Raw genomic sequence first — 24,369 nt, forward strand, 5'->3', positions numbered from 1 at the left:
TGATTTGATTGTGATTTTCACAAATCCGTAAATAGTTCAGAGATAGAGAGAGATAGAGAGAGAGGATAAATTCCGACCAGTCATGCATTTTGTTTAGAAGTAAACTAAATTTGTGTTATAAATTTAGTCCAAGTGGATATTATGCTTTATTGGGCATCTAATCAAAAGATTTAAATATAGTATGATAGGTAGTGAGTTGTGCAGACGAAAACGTGGGTTTCACTTTCTCAGAGTGAAAACCAGAAACTTTGTAATGGGTTGCAAGTGTCCTGTCACTTGATCATTAAAATGTTTATTATTATTATTATTATTATTAAGAAGAAGAAGAAGATAAGCGAGAGCTGCAGTTGTCATTTAAGCTGCAAGTAACCAACTATTGGCAGTAGCGCGCATCATGGGATTCCGTACATGCCACCATCTGCTGTACTGCCTTCCTGGATTATCATTTTAAAAAAAAAATCAAAAGACAGAAATCATACAATAACATCTTTGAAGTCGAAGCATACAAAATTGGAAAAAAAAATTAAAACGAAAATTGTAAAATTTTAAAACTGAGCGCTATAAATGTAAATATAGCTGAAAAATTATAGGATAAAATAAACTTTCCGAGTAATTGTGTAAAAGAATTTTTCATTTTTAGAACATGCTTTTACAATTTTTATAGTTCCCTCATTATAAATAAAAAAAAAATCAATTATTTCGCTTTGTCAATTGTCAAACGGCTCAAACCTAAGTTTTGTGGGGCCCATGGGGCAATAGTCACAACTCAATCACAAGTCACAACCTACTGTTTGCACTAAATGCCACGTCAGAAGCTCAGAGGCGGGTACAGTGGTGGCTTCATTCAATGTCCCCATGCCATTAGCCGCACTTGCAACCCCTTTTTTTTTTATCTTATTTCCCAAATCACCCCCATCCCCGCCTGAGCTCAGACCACTTTCCGGCCAACCTCCCTTCCCATTTTCTCTCTTTTCCTTTTTTCCTTTAATTTCAAAACAAAATTCTGTTTCCATTTTCATACTCATATTTGAACTGTGAATTTTCGCATAATTTTTCTGTTTTATAAAAAAAGTTGTGTTGAAGTCAAAATGAACCTGAAGTAGGGTTGAATGCAAGAAGAAAAATGAACGTTGATGAAATTTAAGAGCTCAACTTTTTTTTTTCTTTTTTTTTTTTTCGAAAATAAAAGATATCAGTAATGGAGCTGAGAGAACGGCACTCGGCGGCAATGCAGACGGTAAATTCTCTCCAAGAACAACTGAAGGAGAAGCGCCTCCTCCTTCTCGACACCGATGGTTGTTTTTCTTATTCTCGTTATGTTTTCTTATCTTATTTCTGGAATTTGATTGATGATTTTTAGTAAAATCTGAGTTTTCCTGAAGTTGTACGCATGAAACACTAGGATCTCATTTGATTAATTGATTTCTATTGAATCTACGGCAGTTGCTAGCTATGCTAAGTCACAAGGTAAAACTCCGGTTAGCTTCGGCGCCACAGATCTGGTTTGTTGCCGGACCCTGCAAGGACACACAGGCAAGGTAGATTTTTATTATCAATCTGTGGAATTTCCTACACTTTTGGCTAATTGCATTCAATTAGGCAGCCTAATCTTTTGATTCGTGCTAGTAAGCTTCCTGGGAATTAAATGCTTAATTGATTGTAATTAGATGGTTATCTTTTGAATATATGAAGCTAAAAATTTCAACTATCCTATAATCTGAAAGTCTATAGTTGCAAACTTGCAATGTGCAAAACTGCAAATTCAGTGTTCAATGAGGTGGCCATGTTTTCACTGAGACTCCAGATGAGGGTATTTGACTTCCTCAAGTATTTCTAAGAACCTTCTTGTGAGTGTGCAGCCAATTGTTCTAGTAAATTAGTAATCTAGCATAGGTAATCTGGAAAACTAGCAAAAACATCCAATCACTCTAAAGTAGTAATCTAAAAACTGTCCTGTAATCTGAAAATTTGTTGTTGCATGTGCAAGTTCATTGTTCGATTTGGTAGATGTATTTTCACAGAGAAATCAAATAAGGGAGTTTGACTTCCTCATGTATTTCTAAGAACCTTTTAGTGAATGTGCTACTAATTCTTCTGGTAAAGTAGTAACCCAGCAAGTGTAAAATAAAACATTTTTTCACATCTTACTTTCTAGAACAAGGCCAACCCCCTGCCATGATGTTGTTTTCCCTTGCAGTGAGAGATTGATATGTTTTCTTCTTTGTTGTCTTCTTAATATACTTGAAATGGGTAGTTTACCTGCAATCTCTTTAAATCTTTATACAGGTGTATTCACTGGACTGGACTCCTGAAAAGAATCGTATAGTCAGTGCATCTCAAGATGGCAGGTTAATTGTATGGAATGCTCTCACAAGCCAGAAAACCCATGCAATTAAGCTACCATGTGCTTGGGTCATGACATGTGCCTTTTCTCCAACTGGGCTGTCTGTTGCCTGTGGTGGGCTGGACAGTGTTTGCTCTATCTTCAATTTGAATTCTCCTCTTGATAAAGATGGGAACTTACCTGTATCAAGAATGCTTAGTGGGCATAAGGGTTATGTATCATCGTGCCAGTATATTCCAGATGATGACACTCATTTAATAACTAGTTCTGGTGATCATACATGTGTTTTGTGGGATATAACCACTGGTTTGAGAACGTCTGCTTTTGGGGGTGAATTTCAATCTGGACATACTGCCGATGTGTTAAGGTGAGTTGTAAATCTGTGTTTAGTTTTTCATCCATATGTCAACACGTACTCTCACTCATTTATTGTAAAACCATTATTATTGGCTTTATCTCAGTGTCTCAATAAATGCGTCAAATACAAGAATGTTTGTCTCTGGATCATGTGATGCAACTGCCCGTCTTTGGGACACCCGTGTTGCTAGTAGAGCTGTTCGTTCATTCCATGGTCACGAGGGAGATGTTAATGCCGTCAAGTTCTTTCCAGATGGTAATAGATTTGGTACTGGTTCAGATGATGGAACTTGCCGATTATACGACATTAGGACTGGGCATCAGCTACAAGTTTACTCTCAGCCACATAGTGATAACGAAGCCTCCCATGTGACTTCCATTGCATTCTCCATTTCTGGGCGTCTTCTCTTTGCTGGGTACTCAAATGGAGATTGCTATGTATGGGACACTCTATTGGCAAAGGTACGTCATAGGTAACTTAGAGAGCTGCTTTTAAATTTTAATAATCTGTCTTTGACGCTGTTGTGTTGATCAGAACAAAAGTTGATAGGCTTTACGTATAAAAATCAGTAGATCGCATGCTGATAGATTTTAACTCAAGAGTTAAAATGAATTTGTTTCTGTATATAGTGTGTGTTTGGTTATGTATATTGTTGATCAGTACACCCAAAAGCACTTGAAGTGGTGTGATTTGTATCTAACTACATTTCCATTACAGGTGGTTGTAAATCTCGGATCAGTTCAAAACTCTCATGATAATAGAATAAGCTGTCTGGGATTATCAGCTGATGGAAGTGCATTATGTACAGGAAGTTGGGATACAAATCTCAAGGTTTGTGTTATCTGTGTGACATTTAATTCGTATGATCTTTAGAATAGACTTGTTTAATATCTATTCATATATTCTATCCTTACAGATTTGGGCGTTTGGAGGGCACAGAAAAGTGATCTGAATAATGGACGCCATCTCTTTTAGATCTTGTATCCTTGTGAACACGGTGTGGTATCAAGAAAAGAAAGCACCATTTACGTCTTGTTATTCTTGTCAACCCAGACAGACTTACTAGATATATATCTCATCATGGGTTGGCACTTTGTTCCGACCGTTAATCTGTGTGCCTATGTTGACAACTCTTCTTATACTATATAGACTATAGAAGATTTACGAGCACAGAATTTTCTCTTATTAGAGTTGCTACTCCTATTATTTTGTTTGTAACTACGGATAACGAGGAGAGGCTAATAGTAAGCAGTTTAGAATAATCTCTTCCGACATTTCTGTTTTCACCATCATGCGAAAAAATGGCGGATACTTAATAAATGGAGAAATACAAGAATATATCGATGAGATGAAATCAATCAATCTGTTTCAAAATTTAGAACGAATACACAACAATTACTAAACCAATCTCTCCTGTGCTTCAGAAAATATGCCAAGATGATTGACTGTAGTTAACACAAAGTGTTCCCTCAAAAACATAAATGAATCTCGAGTTCTTGACCGCATAAAAATGCAAATATTCACCTGTCCGTATGTAAGGTAAGTAGGTAACTAACCACATGCCACAATTTCATGAATGGCATCACTGATGGATATATCTTCAGATCTAACTGCCAACTTCATGGCAACCTCTTTTGGCCCATCAATTCCAAATGATAACCGCACGAGAACCTTAGCACTGCCTATGTACACACCAGATAATAAACACGTGTGCGATCTTGAATTGTTAGGGACAACCTCCGTGCCCTGAAGCAACACAAAACACAGTTTCAGTTTTGAGAATGTGCAAATTCTGTACAAGTTTACTTCCATTCTAATTAGACAATAGAGAAAACTTCACAAGGGGCTTTTAACAAAATTAAAAAAACAAATGTGAAAACTGACCTCGCAGGGTTGCATGCCTAGAAGGTTTATGACTACATTAACAGCTTCAGCCAAGCTATCCCTAGGGCCAAGACCATATTCATCTACACGCTCACAATCAGGGCCCATGCTTTCCCAGGCATTCCTAAAATTGGAGACACCTACTTTCAGCATGTAATCAGCAGCAACCACCTCAAGGTCCTCTAGCTGGTATTCATCTTCCACACCATCTTCCTCAGCTTCACCAGTAGATGTATCAACCTAGTCATAAACCAGCCAAACGACAGGGACGTAATTACCAACTATAAGTTACAGGATCAAAGAAACATTGACAAAGCACGAATTCAACAAACAAAGGACAATCTATTCACAGCTAGAATGAACATTTAAGCGGGTGATTTGATGCTTCATACAACAGCTTACAGACTTATTTGGGGTGCTGGCTAACTGAACATCAACCATGTAGAGCTTATGCCTACACATTTCTTTTCCAATCAAGACACAAAATATGTTTTGAGATTTAGTAACATTTGTCACACAAAATAACATTTTTTTCGACTCAAAGAATCTTCTCAAAAGTCCCAGCCTCCAGGGGCAAGTCACATAGTAAATGAGAACTGAAAAATATAAAGGGAAGTACCTCTTTGACAATGAACCTCAGTGTGTTAGAGAATTTCCCAACTGCAGGGACTCCTTCTGGTTTCTCAAATGCTACAAATGTTTGCCCGGGGGTATCATATGGAAGAGATTTCAGAGGTTTGGAAGCTGCTTCAGAAAACTCCTCCGCTTCAGAAGCATCAACAATAACTGTGACCTGACAACCAGCAATAAAAATTTAAAGGAAAATTCAAGTTTGAGGTGACAATGCCACAAGTTGTTGAAATGATCCATTACATTCTCTAGCTGTTGCTCGGGAATTGTGTTCGTGCAATTATACTGGAAGACGACATGACTATCAAAAATGTGTTTCACCACATTGACTGCATATTCTGTCTCAGCTTCAGTAAGCTCCACAGGTGGTGATGACTGACCATATTTAAAAAGAAAAAGAGTACTCAATAAGTGCAACAAAAAAATGATTTGCAATGTTAAAGGTAAATAAACCAAATGTAATCCAAGGAACCTTGAAAAGCTTTCCATAGCTGGCAAACTCTGGAATGGAGGAGAGTAGTTTTTCATATGCATCAAGCATTGAAGTGGGGCCAGCAGCAGGAGCAGACAAAGCAGTGGGCTTTTTGCCTGGAGCTTTCTTTTCTGCCATGGGTTGAGACTTAACATCCTTTGGTACAGAATTGATATCAAAAGGCTGTTCTGAGGGACCCTGCAGCAGTCCAAACCAAATATATCAATTTACAAATGAAAAGATAAAGAAGAGTAAAACTACAAACAAGAAAAATACTAACATAGTTCTTCAAACAGATCTCCAGATTTGCTAATGGGACACCAAGAGATCCAAATAAAAACTCCTTTGCCTCTTCAGCAGTTTCAACAACAGCACCATCACCTCCTAGGGTGTTCAAGTAAAGTGTTGCCCTATCACGAACCTGACAACAGAAACATCATTAGGCAAAGAACAGGGAACAAAAAAACAGGTTAAGATGTCTGAGCTAAGATGTTTATCATTTAACAGGTTAGAACAAAAACTCTGTCCCAAGTGAACAATAATTTATCTCTAAATAACTGCCAAACACAAACACATGGAGGGAGGAAGCAATTGGATCCTACAAGAAAAACAAATAGATGTAAAAAAAAATAGACTGACCTCATCATCATTGTCAAATAGACAGCGTTTCAACAGAACAAAGATGCGAGGCTGCAGCAAAATTAAAGTAAGGTCTTAGTCATAGTAACTCACTAACTCTTAATAATCATAAATTGTCTCAAAGATCATCCATACCTTCAAAGAGTCTACCATGGCTCCAAACTTTGCTAGAGTACACACAGCACTAGCCCGAACTGTTGCATTTTCAAGTATGATTCGATTATAGATGTACCTGATGTACTTGCTGGGATCTGAAGTCTTAGGTCCTTCATTTCCCAGAAAGTGTAGTATCTGAAAACAAATAAAAGCTTGTAAGCATCAAAACATGGAATGGCCATATAGAATGAATTAGCAGAAACTGCTGATATAGAGTAATGTAAAAAAGTGAAAATCAACCTGAGTAGAAAGATATGTAAATTCACAATCTTCAATAAATTCACATAAATGAAGCAGCCCACTTTCTTTAGCATCAGGAATATCTCGTATGAGGATCACAATTGAATCAACAATAGCTTTCTTGAACTCGAACCCACCTTCTTCCCTCAACGTATTGCTCAAGAAATTCATCCTATGAGTGAATAAAAGATATTAAGGAGATAGTTATTTTATATGAAAAACCATTTGTCAAGCCAGTGGAAGAAAATGATGAAACTGTGAAAATAACTGAACAGGAAACAAATCCAAATTCAATGTGCATTCGTAGATCAATCTCCAAGTTCTAGAGAAGTCAGTCCAAGAGCACTCACAGAGATCTGTACTTGAGAGGGAACTTCAAACACAAGGATCTAATGGCTTCCACCACAACAATCTTGAACTCATCAGCAATGTCAGACATGAAATTAGTAATCTGCTTCATCAAACGATCAACACTTGATTCATTGCCAGTTTTAAGAAGAGTTGTGATTGCAAGAGTTGCTATGCTTCTGTTTTGATCTGAAATCAAGCTTTCCATGTCAATATTGCAGTTTGTTACAGCCAATGGATGCGTCATTGCCACCTGCAGCCAAGGTATCGCACTTCACTAAAAAATTGAAACAAGCTATAGAGAACACCTTGTCCATATTCCCCACTCTAGTGGATAAATAAACCAGCAGTTCTTTTACTTAAGCTTTAAACAAATTACTCTTTAAAATTAATGTTGCCCTTGCCCAGAAAATAAAGGCAATCTGTTTCTCTGTTCCAATAGATTCTGGAAATAAGCCAGAAGCTCTTCTAGTGAAAGGCTAAAAAACTACAGCATACGAAACTCACAATAAGAGTAAAAAATACAACTAAAGGTAAGATATAAAACCTACAACACCAAGTTAACACTATTTAAGAGAAAAATAAATAAATTATGCCACAATGACTCACCTTATTCAAAGTTCGGACAGCAGCAAACCTAAGAACTGGCTTGGAAGAGCTTAAAAAGAGTTGTAGCACAGTAATTGCAGGAGTCAATTCCCGACTACTCACACCACTCAATTCTGTAATTGCTCTAGCTGCTTCAAAAATCACCATTTCTGCCTTGTGACGTAGGCAACCCTCTAAGTAATCATAGAACGGTCGATCGCCTGTGTGACTACTAAGACCAGATTCTCTAATTACCTGAAGAGACGCAAAGTAACATTTATGGCATATTCAAACAAAAAAGGGTTGGACTTGGTGAGCCCATGACCTAAAGGGCAATAGGTGAGCACTAGACCACTACACTGAGTCCAACCTATATATTCAAACAGAGAAAAAAATTATATACTAAAGAATTAAGATCAGTAGAAAAAGAGGGTACCTGGCTAGTATATCGAATCAAAAGGCATTGAGCTAGAGGTGAGCGGACAGTCCCCCTTGTCAAGCTAGTAACTAGCTTACTAACTGCTAAACGGTCATTCTGCCGTATCTGCAAGTTCAAAACTTGAGTTTGTGTCACTACATTTTTTTTTTCTTTTGATACCTGAATTCATTCTATATCATTGAGCCAAAGCTATTACGTAGTATTTATTTATTTCTTTTGAGATCCTTCATAGAACATGGATCAGAGATGGGAGTTGGGTTCATAATACTGTAAGAAGAGACAAATGCAGATGAAAAGACAAAGGAACTCAGACACTTAACTAGACTATACAAATGAGTGTTCAAAACGGTGCATCTGTTTCCCACAGGTTAACAATTTATTGTTGGCAACAAAATAACATTTGGAGATCCAATAAGACAAGGTAGCATGTTAATACAAATAAAAACATCAAGAAGCCCCCAAAAAAATTCCAGAAATAAGGTATCACTCCATCTGTTTCACAAATCACAAGAACATCTATGCCCTTAAAATTTAAAGGTTTCACTTGATGCAATAAGACTTGAGCTAAGTTACATGTACCAAAGATGCACATGGAAATGGAAGGAAAGGTTCTATCAGTAGTATGAAAGATCGATTTTTAGTGAATGGTTTTGCAGATTAGATGGAGCCCCACTTAATTCATTTAAATTCTTAGTACATTTTTTTGCAATCTAGAGGACAATGAAGGAACGATCAAGAAATAAAGCAATGCAAGTTCATTTCATTCCCTCAAAATGAGAGGACATAAAGGTCAGAACAATTATTTAAAGCAGCATACAGTAAAAGGGAGTTCTGTTCAGAACCCCTAGCATTTATGATAAACAGATCCTAACAGGGTGAGAAAAATTCTAATTGAAGTATGATCATTTCCAAAACACTAGTAATCATACCTGGTGCAGCAGAGCAAGTGCATGGAACTGTACAAGAGCAGCCCTTGATTGAACAGCTTCTTGCACCTCATTGCTCCATCTTTTCACAATCTCAGGATTTGTCTGACAAACAAATCAACAACTAGAAAACTTGAGTCACAAAAACTTAATGGGAAGAGTGGGAAGGGAGTTTCTTCAAATATTGATAATGTACCACACCTGAAGCAAATGGATTCCACTAACAAGGGCAGCACTAGCAACAACAGGGTTTTTGTCAACAATGGCCTGCTTCAAGTATCTTTCAATTTGAGTGAGAAGGGTTCCATCAGTGATTCGGCAGAGGACACGAATAGCATTTGCCCGGTACATGTCAGTTCTACTATTCATATCTTTCATCAAAGAGCTTGTGACTATGATAACCTTTAATGTAGAGAGAAGATATTACTTTCTTTCAGAAGCATAGAATTTCTAAAAAATAGTCAAACAAACCAATTAGCATCAAACCTCATCTGCTGAGGGTGAAAGCTCCTTAATCATCAAATAAACCATTCTCCTAAGGCCAAGATCTTTCGACTGGAAGAGTTTAGTCACAGCAAAAAAGACTTCGGTCGCTTCAACCTATAGATGGGAAAGAAAATATTCACCAATAGGATGCAAGGTGTTCAAAGAAAAATGCTAAATAAGTATAACAATATTTTGCACCAACATGAACAGCTATAGGAAACTGGCATGATAAGCATTACAATGTTGAGAACTTTTTTGACAAGTACAGGTGAAAAATGATCTCTTTAGTTGAAAATTTTGAAGTTTAAAAAGAAAAAAATCCTGTCCATTTATCATTCATGCTATGATGCTAATTTTCCATCAACCAATTAGGCCTTTTATTCATTTTTTTTTTCTCCCTACTGTAAATGACCGTCAACACCAACTGACCTTTGTAAATGCCTCTCCCTGGTTCAGAAGATACAGAAGCTTTGTAATGACCTGAAAATACACAAAACAAACAAGCTTGAGAACATATTTTTCCTGGAAAAGTAAGATTATGGATAAATTTGAGATAACCAATGAGACAGAAGGATGAGAAAAACACATGTGCACATCTCCTTGCATCCAACTGAGGATCATTGAAGACCCTAGCTTCCTGTAGGACTGCACCCTTCTCAATCCCCATAAAAGGAGAGTAGTCCACTGCATTGTAATAATAATTAATCAAAACCACATTAATCACAACATAGTTCCCCAAACAACCAAAATCTCAGCTCTCAATCCTAACCTAACCTACCCAACGCACTAGATAGATACTAGATCTAAACTTAAACTACCATTTATCTGGTAAAATTCCACCATCAGATCATATATTATCAAATCACACTGACTTAGTGATCACAGTAGGCAAACTTTTTAACAACTAAATGAGTGAATTCACATTGCTGAGGAATCTGGTATAGATAATCAGTTTAAACCATCATCACGATTCATTTCATGACAGAAATAAAGAACAAAAATATAACATAATGCAGATCTGAGGAGCTTGAATTTGAATTGAATCATTAGAAATAAAACCACCGAATAGCCGGAAGAAAAAATAAAACTGAAATTTACGGCTTTATGCATAAAAATAAAACTCAAGAGTGAGTGAAACAGAGAGGCTTTACTTTCGTCGTCGCGATCATCGTCCTTCTTCACGAGAGGCTGGGCCATTTCGAGACGCAAGCAATTGCAGAGATCTTCAAGGATTTAAAGCAGAAGTCGAAGAAAAGATAATTTGAGATCTCTCCCTCTCAAATCTACGCCTGTTCTATTTATGGGACGGTTGACAGTGAAGTCGAGGTAGCCAGCCAATCCTCCGTATAAAACCAAATACGGAGCAATGGTTACTAAAATCAAGACACATACCACATATGCTCTGAATCAAAACTATTTGTAAAATGTTTCAATAGACAATTCAACTTTTACCGTTCCTAGTTACCATAGGTGGATTGCGGGAAAAGTTTAATGTTCAATGTTTTTTTTTTTTTTGAAGTGTATTTATCAAGTATCATTCGGTATCCTAGCATATATATTATCAAATTTTTTTTAAAAATAAATATTTCAAGAATGCATAACTATAACATATAGCATAATTTTTTTTTATAGAATTAACGGGTGTAATAGCAGTTTTAGATGAAACACTCTAACTAAATAGTACCCAAGCATAATTTTTACACCACAAAACTCTATTAATTAGCGTGATTCATGCTTCATCTTGTTGTCACTTTCGCAAGAAATGAATTCTTGATTGAATCTACTCTCCTGGTGTGCTTCAGTGCAATTTTAGCACCTTAGCACAATGCACCTTCAAAAATAGAACTTGATAGAGTAAATACTAACCGTATAAGAAAGTATGCTACGGTGAAGTCAGTTCGACCTAGAATACGTAGGCTAAAATCAGGTTTAGTGAGGTACTAAGCTCGAGTAACGTAACGGTGGGCTAGAGATTCCCGAGCTCTCTTTAACTATTAGAAAATAGCCAAAAGTTCCTTCATCATGTATTTAATGTGGTATTTATAGTGTAGCTAGGGGACAAATTCTAAGCCCTTGGCATGGTAGGCAGGTGGAGCGCATGCACTAGCCCCTGGTCGAGCGGAATTGGGACTATGCACGTGGGGCGAGATGTATGTTCTTCACGCCACTTAGGTGCTAAGGCATAGTGATCGGGCCGAGCTTACGAACCGGTGACGATACCTTTACATACGCAGTCCGGGGAGGAGATCAGGATGTCAGCTCACAAGGATAGTCGAGAAGTGCATCCTTACCGGTCGAATCAGGTCGGCCTGAGTTCCAGTGTAGCCATGCATTCGGTTCGACCGATCGTACTGGTCCCGGTCCCTGAAGGATATTTCCTATCAAGGTTAACACAACCTCACAAAGATTAACAATGACACATATTATGTGATATGTCAACAATATTTTTTAATTATAAAATAAAATGTTTTGGACTCCCACATGTACTAACCCTATGCTTTATAAAAAATTATTTACTGAGGATAAGTCAGACTTCTCTATCGATGTTGATGGAGGAGAAAGAAGTTGAGCCTCATTTTCTGTCGGCACAGAGGAGAAAACTTTACATCCTCCTCTGTCAAGGAATCTTCACTTTTTCAGCAATTCTCAATTGTTGATTTACTTAGATATATTAGACAAGTCCTTACTTTTGACATAGGAACTTGTTCTCACCTAAAAGCCTGAACCCACACACACACACTACGACTCAAATGAGGATGGTGTGCTCAGGTGCGATTGTGCAGTGAGATGAGAGCTATTGATCTTACTAAAATCAACGTCCAGTCTTAACAATTATTTAAAAAAACGCGGTGAGAATTTGGTATTTTTCTGTATTGGTCAAACTTAAAGTGCGTAGTTAAGGTGCCTGATTTTCATTTTTAAAGTGTACAGTTTTCCTTCTTTAGGTGTGTGATTTCAGTGCTTAAGGTGCGTCAGTTTTTCAATGAGAATTTAAGGTGTGTTTTTGTTGAAACTTAAGATGTGTCGATCTAAAATTTTAGATACTCCCATGAGAACTACCCTTAACGTGAAAACATGATGACTAATATAAACCATTAACTTAAAATGATGCGTGACTGAGATTAAAATGAACAAATCACGCGGATTAAGTAAACAAATCCCTTTAAAATATTATAAAATATATGGTTAGGGGTAAATCAATCTTATTAGAAATTGTGCATTCTTATACAGATTATACAGAATGTCATGCATTCCTATACAGCATGTCATGCATTCTTATACCAAATGTCGTGTATTCCTATACTAAGGCCCTGTTTGGTAAATAATCAGCCTATCAGCCAATTTTGGCTTATTTGACCACTATTAGTTGGTAAATAATAAGCTTTTTGTAACTCCAAAATACTAAAATTCAAAAGACTACTCATAGCAGCCTTTTCAATTGGCTTTTTGAGAAAAGAAATTATACCAAACAGCTATCAGCTAACAGCTAATTTATCAAACAAATTTCTACAATCAATCAATGTTATCAACAAATTATACCTTCTAACCCAAACAGCCAACCCAATCAGCTAACAGCCATTTACCAAATAGGGCCTAAATGTCGTGCATCGATAACTCTCTAGTTGTTCATTCAAACACCGCAAAAAAAAAAAATATTTTAGACCGTCTTAAATAATTATTTTGACTAGTCACTAATTAAGTATAAAGTAAATTTATAGTATTGTTATGTATAACACTATAAAATTTATTTATTACAAAGGATTAATATTTAATGCACCGGCGGTGTATAAAACCTATACACCGGCAGTTAACCACAAAGTGACATGTCATTAAAAAGCAATTACAAAGTTAAGGGGGCCTTTTTTGGTAAATAAATCATAACATTTAATTAAATATAGTTTAACTAAAATTAAACATATTTATTTAAAGTAACTTTTTCTAACGCAGTCACTAACCTTCACTGTATTGCAACTTCCACAAAGCTTCTTAGGTTATAGAAATCATTGAAGTGTATTGAAGGATGTCGATGATTAAAGCATTAACAATTACAATAAGGTTGTGTTTGGCAGAGCTTATTTAGGAGCTTATAGCTTATTTTAAGCTACTAATAAGCTATAAGCTTTGTTTGGTAATGTTCTCAAAATAAGCTAGTAGTTTAAAATAAGAGCTTATTTTGAAACGCTACTTCAGGTAACTTTTTAAAAATAAGCTAGTAGCTTCTTAAATTTTTTCCATCTTTATCCTTATTATTTTATATAAATGACATCATTTATCCCTCCCAATTAAAACTCTTTTGGCCTTTTTTCTTCAATATGTTTCGTTGTAATTTTAATTTGATATTTGTGTTTGAACAATAATTTTTGTATGAACTAATTTTATGAATTATAAACATCTTGTTTTACTTTATATATTTTCAAATATATATTCTTATTTTATATTTTATTAAATTATATTGATTTCATTATTTTTTATTTTAATATGTAAACAAACCTATTTAAATTTAAAACTATTTAACTTTTATGAAGATGTCTTTTTTAATCTTTTTACATTTATCAACTTATCATAAAGCTAATTTTACCAAACATTTTTAAACATAACAGCTAGCTTAACAGCTCTTCAGATTTCAGCTTCGAGCTTATAACTTTTCAACTTTCAGCTACCGTTTCAGTTAGGTTTGCCAAACATAGCCTAAAAGTAAAAATAAAAATGCAAAGGTTGCAAACATGGCTGTATTGCTTCAGTGGAAAATAGAAATCGCATGTATGCATATAGCTTCCTCCTGTTCCGTCACTACTTGATCATCATCGTTCAGAAAGTCATCTTGAATTCCGCAGGCTCGACTTGCCTCTTGCTCTTGATCAAGAGAGGATGCAACAGAGGACACGGGGGCGAATTGAAATCCAAATCATGATCCGTGGAGATTTTGAGGCTTCTGTACGAATTGGGGTCAACACTAATGGTTTCGGGGGATGAATTAATTCCTCGATCAGTATGTTTCTCAGGCTTTCACTGTGCTCATTTTCAGTATTCTTGTAAGAAGGGGGATGGCACGAAAATGCTGGCACCCCCTGATACCTTGGATATTCTTCATGAAATTTTCTAGTGTTCCATCTAGATGCCACATTTATAGGCCTAAAATCAGGAAAAAAAAATAATGACTACAAATTTCAAACATTCTTTTCATCAACATGCTTCTTATACTCCCAATTCTGATATCTCCCTTAGTATATCAAGATTATGATTATAACTTTCTAACAATAGCAGAACTTGGCATAGCATAAAAAGTTAACCAAAAACGAAACACTGTTGAAATCTCAGGTTTTATATTAATTAAGAAGCACAGCAAACAAATCATGTTCTTCATCTATCAATCTCTTATCAATTGCACCTATATATGAATGTATGAACGCATACTATTGTAATTAAGGGGAGGACAAAGACATTCTGTTTAATTAGGGTTTGAAATTTCAGTAAAAGAATTAGAATTCTTATATTAAATTAATTAATAACTATATTTAATTTCATATTATGATTTATTTGCAAATAAAGGTTTCCTTACTTTTATAATTGCTCTTGAACGATGTGTCACTTTGTGGTTAACCGCCGGTGTATAGAACGCCGGTGCATTAAATATAAATCCTATTACAAAGTGTACATAATATACAATCTCTAAAAGATTAAGTTGATCCATGTTTTGCTTCAAATTTTGATCTAAATTAAGTTGATCAATCTTCTGCATGGCAATTTACCAATTTAAGAAATTTGATTCAAGATCGGGCACAAAACTTAGTTCACTGGTTCAGTAGACAGTATTTAGAGAAGATCAAGATTTAAAACTCAATAACAGTAGTTTGGAAATTATGCCCAAAGTGAACAGATCCCTTGTGAGACCAAATTGGTCACTACTTGATAGTGTGCACAATTGAGCAGCTTCTATTATTTTATTCCATATATTCTTTTGTTTACTCAACAAACAACATGGAATGTTTTAGATGTTGCCACACATTTATTAGCTAAATTGACAAATATTAAGAGTGAGTACAAATCATTTGCCTCTACAAAACACGTACGCATAAGACATACCAATTTACCAAACATATCAGACACTATTTAATGTTTTAATGATATTAAGAGTGAGTACAAATCATTTGCCTCTACAAAACACGTACGCATAAGACATACCAATTTACCAAACATATCATCAGATACTATTTAATGTTTTAATGATAAGTGTGAGCAATGGAGAGAAGATGAAGGAAAAGCTGAAGAGGCCTAGACATCATCACCATGTGGTCACCCCCTGCAATCTCTATCACTTCGTTTGGAGGGTTCCTTTGTATCATCCACTGCTCAACATCTTTGTTTCCACTCTTATCTTCACCTGCTTTTATGTAAACTCTGTCTACACATCCATACCTCTTCTGGGACAAAATTACCTCTTTTGACATATCCTCTTCAGTGTACAGATATATGGGTCTCAGTAACGTGGTTGCCAATGCCAAATCCTATGCTCATAAGTTTAGCGGGAAAAAGATCAAATACACCCTCAAACGTTAAAGGAAAAGTCAATTAGGTGCCTAAACTTTAAAAAATTACAATTAAACACATGTTAATTTAATGCATCAAAGCCTAAAAGCCAGTTAGTGACTTGCGATAATAGCAGGTCACTAAGGTTCCAGCAATGCTCCGGCTACTTTTGGGAGGAAATCGGAAACTGGTCGCCTCATTTGTGACTAGTAGGTTGCCAGAGAAGGCGACCAACTAGTCGCCTTCTCAACTGACGGAGAAGACAACCAAGTTGGTCCCCCGCCTTCTCCATTAACCTATTGGTTGCAAAGAAGGCGACTGGTGGCCAATTTCTTGTATAAAGTTTGGGAGTGTATTTGACCTTTTCCCCAAATTTAACCAAAATCAATGTTCTGATATGATACTAAGTTTTTGTCTGATCTGTGAAACAATTTAATTAATAATTAGCTAGATAGTCTTAGTTACCTCCACTGGGCTGGGCTGAGCTGATACATATACTCTGCTATATACTTGGAGCCTAGTATCAGGGTGGTAGGAGGGTTTGTCATAACTATATCTGCTATCTAGGAGAGGACCCTGTCTCTTGAATAACTTTTACATAACCAAATAATTTGCCATTAGATATGTATGATTGTATTAAATAAAAAATAACAAAACCTACATACCATACCTGTGCAGTGAGGGTGGAAATGTTGAGGGATGGGCCAGGCATGATGGCTGTGACAAAAACTGCAACAGAAATCTTTTGTGGGAAGGTTTCCATTGCTTTAGAAATGGCGAGACCACCGAGACTGTGAGCCACGAGTATGACTCTCTCAGTGGAAGGAAGAGCAGCCATGAAGAGCATCAATGGCCTAAAATAATCAGATTGGTGTGGGATTTGCAGCGCTTGCAGAGGGTTGATCCCAGAGGCACCCAAATCGAGAGCCGTGACGTTGTGACCTGAAGATCTAAGCATCGCGACAACCTTGTACCAGGACCAGGCTCCATGACAGACGCCGTGACTAGGACAAAGTGTTTCTCGGACTTATTAGGCCGGAGTTGATCATCAGTTGGCGACGCTGCAGCTGTTTCTGCAGATTGGAGAAAGAAGAACAGAAGATTGATACCCAGCATGATCAAATTGTCTAAGTTCTTCATTGTTAAGATCTTTTTTGACAGCAAATTCTCAGAATCCTTTGACTCGACTGAGGATTGGAGAGATTTGAGCAGGCAGCAGCAGCAGCCTACAGAGTAAAATGTAAAATTCATTCGTTGACTAATTGAAATATTTAATCGCATGTTAGTTCTTTGATTTCCTCTGACCAACAAATGTAAAGATAAGTTTGTTTTATATATAAACTTCCAATCTTGATGGAACAAATGGTACATGCACCTGATCATGTAGCATTACAACAAATCATCTTCTCATGTAAACTTTATACAATCTCATCAAATCCATGATACATAATGTTGACTCCGAGATAAAAACTAATAGATTGAATTAAATAAAAGTTAGAACTTTTTTCAATATTTTAAAACCAATTACCAAACACACTCGCTATATGTCATAGGCTAATAATGAATCGGACTAAATAAAAATTAGTGTGTTCCGTAATAATTTAGAAGAGTAGTGAGAAAGGAGAAGGGCGGCACTCGAAAGCCACAACGGATAGATTGGTAATAAATACCAACGAAACCACCTTCCGTGATCCGTCGCCAGCCAGCCTCCCGAGTTTCAGTCGCCGGGCCAAGTAATCGGCGAGCGTGGTTATAGTCGATAGCAGAAAGGGAAGAGCGGCGGATGACCGGCCACTCCAAGTTTTCAAAGTAGCCTAATCTCTATCGATTATCCGGGCAAAGGAAATGGTTTGAGTGGCGGTCACCGGGCGAGAAGAAGAGGAAGCCGCCGAAAAAATAGTATCGCCTTGGCGACGAGGGGACGAAGATGGAGACGAAGTGGAGGAAGACGACATTGCAAAAAGGACCAAAAGAAGTTTGACGAAAGGAGAATAAGAAAAGAATCTGACCTTTAAGAGGAGAAGGCGACGGGTGGATGGACGGCGAAGGGGGATGATTGGAGAAGAAATGAGATGGCTGAAAAACGGAGCAATGGCTTTCAGGGAGGAAGAAAACTGAAAGGAAGAAAGGGGGAAAAGAGAATGATATTTAGAGGAGTAGCCGTGCGGGAAGAGATCGGACGGTTATTCTTCAAAAAAGGTAATCGACTAAAATCAAGGAGGCACAATGATTACGCCGCATTGATAGCGACCGTTGCAGAACCAATCGGGAAGACCGCGATTGGTCAGGAAGGGTGAAACGGTTGAAGGGCGAACCAACTGGGAGGCAATATTGTGTTCAGCTACACTGCAAGATTGACAAGGCGCCGACTGCCTGCTCTTGAACAGTGCGCCCCGAGAGGTTCATCTGGAGAATTATTTTCCTGAGTTGCCTCTTGCTTGAGAAAGTGAGGGATTAGTGATGGATACACCCGATTGGGGTAACCGACCCGAAGAGACCCGGTATCTGGAGCACGCTGACTAACCAATCCTTCCCGACTCGGGGCTTAGGTCGAATGACTGAAGTTGCCCAAGTTGTGCAACTAGTCGGGAAGCAACGCTCGACCAGGTGCGCCGCAAAAGGCTGTGACCGTACGGAATCAACATTTATGGCGAATTTTTGGAGATCCTTTCCTATTCCAGATTTTAGCAACTACTGTGGCGGTTTAGATAGCCCTAGCAACCTTCCTAAAGCTATTTTTGCCAAGATTCCTACATATTTCTTTACTTAAGCCTATTATTCTTGTATAAGTACCCCTCTGGGGTCATAGTGTAAGGGCTCTAAATTTAATGCAAGTATAAGTGTTTTCCATTTCTCTAGACTTATACGGTAGTGTTAGCCAGCCGAAACGGTTCTAGTGCAGTCGTAAAACCAACACAAACGGTTCAATAAAGGCAATGCTGGTGCCATTCATGCTTTACCGCTCTGTGTTATACATTCACCAATTCCCATTTAATTTGCCCTCAATAAGCCAAATTACTCATGCCATAAATTTTTGTGTCACATTCTTTCTTGGTTATTGTTTGTTTCAAGATCTGTTGACAAAGAAGATTATTGTAAGGGAAAGGAGGTGGACGGCCTGTATGTGTTGGAACAAGCTAAGATCCCGTCTTTTGAGGTTGAACGGGTCGGTCTCTTGAGAAGTACATCTTCGTTCCAGTTGCATTGTCGGTATGGTCACCCATCCTCGTCAACGTTGATGAGGTTATGTCCTAGTTTAGAGTTCGTCTCCTTTACAATGCGAGTCTTGTCAGCTTGCTAAACACTGTTGTGTACCCTATCCTCCTAAAGTCAATAACAAGGTAGAGTTTTTGTTTCAATTAGTTCATTCGGATGTGTGGGGCCCATGTCGTGTGACATCTAAAAATGGTTTTAGATATTTTAGACGATTTTTCTAGATATACATGGCTCTATCTTATGAAGTCTAGAGATGAGTTGTTTAATATTTTCTACAATTTTTGTGCCATGGTGAAAACCCAATTCAATAAGGTTATCCGAATTTTAAAAAGCAATAATGCAACAGATTATCTTCAAAACCAGTTTTTTTCCTATATAGCCCAGAATGGGATACACCAAACCTCTTGTGTCCGTACTCCTCAACAGAATGGTGTGGCAGAACAGAAAAACCGCCATCTGTTGGGGGTGGCCCACGCCTTACTATTTCAAATGAAGGTTCCAAAAATGTTTTGGTCAGATGCCATACATACAACTTGTTATCTAATCAATAGACTTCCTTCTACAGTTCTTCAGGGCCAAAATCCATGTGGTATTGTAAATCAATCAAAACTGTTTTTTCTCCTTCCCTAAAAAAATTTGGTTGTACACACTTTGTACAAGATATGCGTCCACAACAGGGTAAACTTGATCGCAAATCGCTTTTGGGGTATTCTCCGACTCAAAAAGGGTATAAGTGTTATTCTCCTGAGTTTTGCCGCTATTTGGTTTCAACGGATGTTACTTTCTTTGAAAATACTTTATTCTATGAATGTACCCATGCTTATTTTGAGTACAGTTCTATTTCTACGGCAGAAGAAGATTTCCTTACCTGTACAATAACCCTTCCATCGTCTTTAGTTCAGGCTGCTCAAAGGGCTCCAGTTACCCAGGTTTACTCTAGGCGACCAAGAGATGTTGGTGTGTTCCACAAGCTCCACCAGTGATTGCTCCCCTGCCACAATCTTCATCAACAGACCTGAGATGTTGGTGTTCCCACAAGCTCCACCAGTGACTGCTCCCCTGCCACAATCTTCATCAATAGACCTAGATCTTCCCATTGCTCATCGAAAAGGTAAACGAAGTTGTCGCCATTCTATTTCTTCTTTTGTGTCATATAATTGTTTGTCAGTGTCCTCTTGTGGTTTTGTCTCAGCTAGATTTAGTCTCTATTCCAAGAACCCTGTGTTGTCAAGCCTTGTCTCATGATGGATGGAAGATGGCTATGGGGGAAGAAATGGCAGCCTTCGAGGATAACCAGACGTGGGACCTTGTTCCTCTACTGGATGGTAAGGTTCCCATTGGGTGTAAGTGGGTTTATGTGGTCAAAACAAACCCTGACAGTTCTATATCTCGGTTGAAAGCACGCTTGGTAGCAAAGGGCTATGCACAAACGTATGGTGTTGACTATACAAAAACGTTTTCTCTAGTGGCTAAGTTAACGTCTGTTCGTATTTTTATCTCGTTAGCTGCTGCTAATAATTGGCCTCTCTATCAATTAGATGTGAAAAATGCCTTCCTACACGGAGAGTTAACTGAAGAGGTTTACATAGAGCAATCACCTGCGTTTGTTGCTCAGGGAGAGTCTAGTATGTAAATTGAAGAAGTCGTTGTATGGCCTAAAGCAGTCTCCGCGGGCATGGTTTGAAAGGTCTAGTAGAGTACAATTGTTGAATTTAGCATGAATAGGAGTGGTTGTGATCATATTGTGTTTTTTAAACATACTGACAATAAATGTATTTTATTAATAGCGTATGTCAATGATATAGTGATCACAGGAGATGATGCCGAAGGGATTTGTGCCCTTAAGTCTTTCCTTAAAGACGAGTTTCACATGGGGCTGTTGAAGTATTTTCTAGGCATTGAGGTAAATCGGTCCCGGAGCGGGAATATTCCTTTCACAGAAGAAGTACGTATTGGATTTACTTGAAGATACCGGGTTACTAGGCTCAAAGCCTTGTGACACCTATGGAAGGCGTCAAGCTTGTAGCTGGGGAGGGGAAACCTTTGATAATCCAAAGCATATAGAAGGTTGGTAGGAAAATTGAATTATTTCACAATTACTCACCCGGATATCTCGTTTCCTGTGAGTGTGGTAAGTTGATTTATGGAGTCACCTACATAGGCCCATTGGAAAGCGGCAGTTCGAATTGTGAAGTAACTGAAGAGTGCTCCCAGGAAAGGGATTTTGTATGCGAACCATGGACACATGGGGATTGAGGCGTTCTCTGATGCAGACTGAGCTAGGTCACCAAGTGACAGGAAGTCTACTATGGGGTACTGTGTGTTTGTGGGAGGTAATTTGGTTGCGTGGAAAAGTAAGAAGCACAATGTTGTAGCACGGTCTAGTGCAGAGTAAGAGTATAGGGCTATGGCTCACGCAACGTGTGAGGTAACTTGGTGTGTAATATTCTTGAGGAAGTTGGTATACAAGTGATGTTACTAATAAAGTTGTGGGGTAACAATAGTGCCACAATCCATATCACGAATAACCTTGTATTTCACGAGGGACCAAGCATATTGAGGTGGATTATCATTTCATTCGTGAGAAAGTGCAACAGGGGATGACCTCAGTTGTGCATGTTCGGAGTGCTGATCAATTGGCTAATTTGTTTAAGAAATGGCTGGGTAGAAGTAGAGTATATTTGTAACAAGCTGGGCATGATCAATATCTATGCTCCAGCTTGAGGAAGAGTGTTAGAGAGATTAATAGGAGGTTGAGAGATTAACTCCTAGCCTAGGATTTCTTGAGTTTGAATGTGTGGTTATTTTCCTTCATTACTCTGTATAAATAGTAAACTGTACAGCTCCAAGAAGTCAATAAACACACTTAAATACTCACTCTATAGTATTCTCTTATTAACTAACAACTGATTTTGGGTAAGGAAGAATTAGTATTGAACAAGTGTGGGTACCAGTCAAAATTCAGATAGCACAAGTTAAGAGAAGGAAGAATCCATATATTCTTGACTCACTTGAATATGAGGAGCCTGGAACATTTTTCCTGAATAGCTGCTTCAACATCAGCCATTCAGCCATTCCAACTAGTACCTTTCCTGAAAATATAAAAGATCAAGTCAATGGAATTCCCCACACCTATATTATAGATATGAAACTATCACAACATAAAACATGACAAATTAAGTGGTCAAAATCAAACCTACTGCAGAAAAGTGAACTTTCTTAACACGGTAATCTGCAAGTTATGCAGCACGTATACATATTTCCAATGCACGACGAGCATCACCTGAAACAGCTGCCACCTGATTTTATATACAAAATGTACAATAAAATGATAAGTTTCTACAATCAACTCTGAAGAATAATAAGATGTCAAACACATTAATGAGACCTTTCTTGAAGCAAATTCAATTGCAGGCTTTTCAAAGGCATTTATTCCATTTAGGCGAGTTGAAATTATCTCTTGAAGTTGCTAGTAGTTGTAGGGACCAAAGCATAGTCTTTGTATGCCCATGTGACTTGAAATACGAGGAAGTAACTTCTCAAGAAGATCCATAGTATTTGCTATTCCTAAATTAGCCAAAATAAATAAATAAATAAAAGAGCAGTTACATATTTTTATCATAATAAGCATTTTCCATATGGGGAGAAACACAGAAAGGTATATATGCTCGCACCTATAATAGTTAGTCTTGAATGTGGCTTAGTAGGCCAATCAAGAATGTTGTATAGGACCTGTCATTAGAGGAGAAAGAATGATGGATATAGTGATATACAATTTCCAGGCTTACAGAAACCTAATGTAGGCTAATTCTGATGATCATAATTACCGATTGGTTCCTGGTTACTAGAAGATCAAGTTCATCAATAAGAAGAATACAGGGGCGGTTATCCTCTTTGAGTTCATCAATAAGAAGAATACAGGGGCGGTTATCCTCTTTGACACGCTCAGTTTCATTTAAGAATCTCTCATTTAAGAGCTTAAGAGCTTTCTTCCACCAACTCTATGTCCATTTAATGCTTCATAAATAACCTGAAAACCATATAATTTTACTTGGGGAGAGTTGCCAGAAGAAGTGTTGCTTTTGCCTTTTCAAGTTCTGTCAACTTGTGGGATCTTACATTCTCTGGTATTTTCTTTGCTCCTATTTTTTGAAGTTTGAAAATTCGCCCCTTTTGTGAATTCTACAGTAATGATAGAGAAGCAATTAGTCTTCTTCTTTGGGCTATATCAAGTATTGAGCTTTATAAATGCAAGCATACCACGGCCAATGGATGAGTTGGTAATTGTCTTCTATTCAATAAATTATGATTATTCTCCTCTTCATATTCTACATCATCTTCACTATCTGAGCCAAAAGCTTCAGCAGAATTCCACTCCCTAGCACTCTCAGCTTCCTCACAATCCTATTGCATACATAAGAACCTCAATTACAGCAAAATTCAAGCCAATATTGATATAATATAATCTTAATAAACATTTGTTTTTCAATGAGATCTTACCTCTTCGCCATCATCAATGTCTGCAATACGCTTGAAACTATGCCAGTGTATATCATATTCATATTCACATAGAAAAACGTCATCTGGAAAATTCTTTTGGAGTCATAATGTAGCAATGTCTGATGATAGATTCCATCTACAAAAGAGAATCATTAGAAGACTAAAAGTGGATGCATCTTTTTCTTCCATAAAAGATGTTCCACTTAAAATGCTCAATGCTCTTGGATTTGGTATCTGTTTTGGTGAATTATCAAGTGTCAGGTGTCAGATCTAAATCAACATAACAAAATCTTAATCTTAAATCATCAATCAATGCTCTTCATTCATGATAACAAGTATGCAATGGGAAACAAGATACAAATGGTAATCTGAAAACAAAAGCCAGGAGAAGCAAAAGAAAATTAGGAAAACAATTACAAACACCCACCAGAGCAAGTATTTAAGAAAATTACCTCAGCATCCGCAAAGTCATTCGTTCGATAGAGCTCTCTTCTTATTGCCACTCCTAAATTTTGCATACAGATTCTAATTCCCACTCCAATATTATTTCCCTCTCAAGGTTTACAATCATACAACATAAAGTCAGAAACCACATCTAAAAGCAAGTTTTGCATG

The 24,369-nt window shown here is 37.3% G+C and overlaps 2 protein-coding genes, 1 long non-coding RNA gene, 1 other non-coding gene and 1 pseudogene across 4 annotated transcripts in view; 1 reads left to right on the plus strand and 4 right to left on the minus strand.

The window, feature by feature from the left end:
* Positions 1–849: 849 nt before the first annotated feature.
* LOC116019657 (guanine nucleotide-binding protein subunit beta-2) lies at positions 850–3,887 on the plus strand. The gene is made up of 6 exons (XM_031259943.1): positions 850–1,295; positions 1,444–1,538; positions 2,287–2,711; positions 2,806–3,163; positions 3,420–3,533; positions 3,619–3,887. The coding sequence occupies exons 1-6, from the start codon at positions 1,199–1,201 to the stop codon at positions 3,652–3,654; spliced, it is 1,125 nt and encodes a 374-aa protein (XP_031115803.1). The 5' UTR covers positions 850–1,198; the 3' UTR covers positions 3,655–3,887.
* A 135-nt stretch (positions 3,888–4,022) lies between these two features.
* Positions 4,023–10,871, minus strand: LOC116019648 (coatomer subunit gamma-2-like). Its single transcript, XM_031259934.1, has 18 exons — positions 10,662–10,871; positions 10,097–10,194; positions 9,940–9,990; positions 9,511–9,624; positions 9,226–9,426; positions 9,028–9,129; positions 8,096–8,203; positions 7,681–7,914; positions 7,074–7,324; positions 6,724–6,895; positions 6,463–6,618; positions 6,328–6,378; positions 5,969–6,109; positions 5,689–5,886; positions 5,460–5,591; positions 5,206–5,379; positions 4,587–4,826; positions 4,023–4,448 (listed from the first exon to the last, which is right to left on the minus strand). The coding sequence occupies exons 1-18, from the start codon at positions 10,705–10,707 to the stop codon at positions 4,254–4,256; spliced, it is 2,664 nt and encodes an 887-aa protein (XP_031115794.1). The 5' UTR covers positions 10,708–10,871; the 3' UTR covers positions 4,023–4,253.
* A 4,737-nt stretch (positions 10,872–15,608) lies between these two features.
* On the minus strand, positions 15,609–17,331 carry LOC116012059 (annotated as a pseudogene).
* Positions 17,332–23,769: 6,438 nt separating this feature from the next.
* Positions 23,770–23,847, minus strand: LOC116002533. Its single transcript, XR_004094487.1, has one exon. It is a non-coding gene; the product is annotated as a small nucleolar RNA snoR28 (small nucleolar RNA).
* A 75-nt stretch (positions 23,848–23,922) lies between these two features.
* The window catches only part of LOC116016375, a 1,048-nt gene continuing 601 nt past the window's right edge, over positions 23,923–24,369 (minus strand). The window contains exons 2-3 of the long non-coding RNA XR_004097733.1: positions 24,207–24,307; positions 23,923–23,988 (exon numbers count right to left, since the gene is read on the minus strand). This is a non-coding gene — a long non-coding RNA (uncharacterized LOC116016375). The remainder of the gene's footprint in view (positions 23,989–24,206; positions 24,308–24,369) is intronic.

Source organism: Ipomoea triloba, chromosome 1 (assembly GCF_003576645.1).
Source record: "Ipomoea triloba cultivar NCNSP0323 chromosome 1, ASM357664v1".
NCBI lineage: Eukaryota > Viridiplantae > Streptophyta > Magnoliopsida > Solanales > Convolvulaceae > Ipomoea > Ipomoea triloba.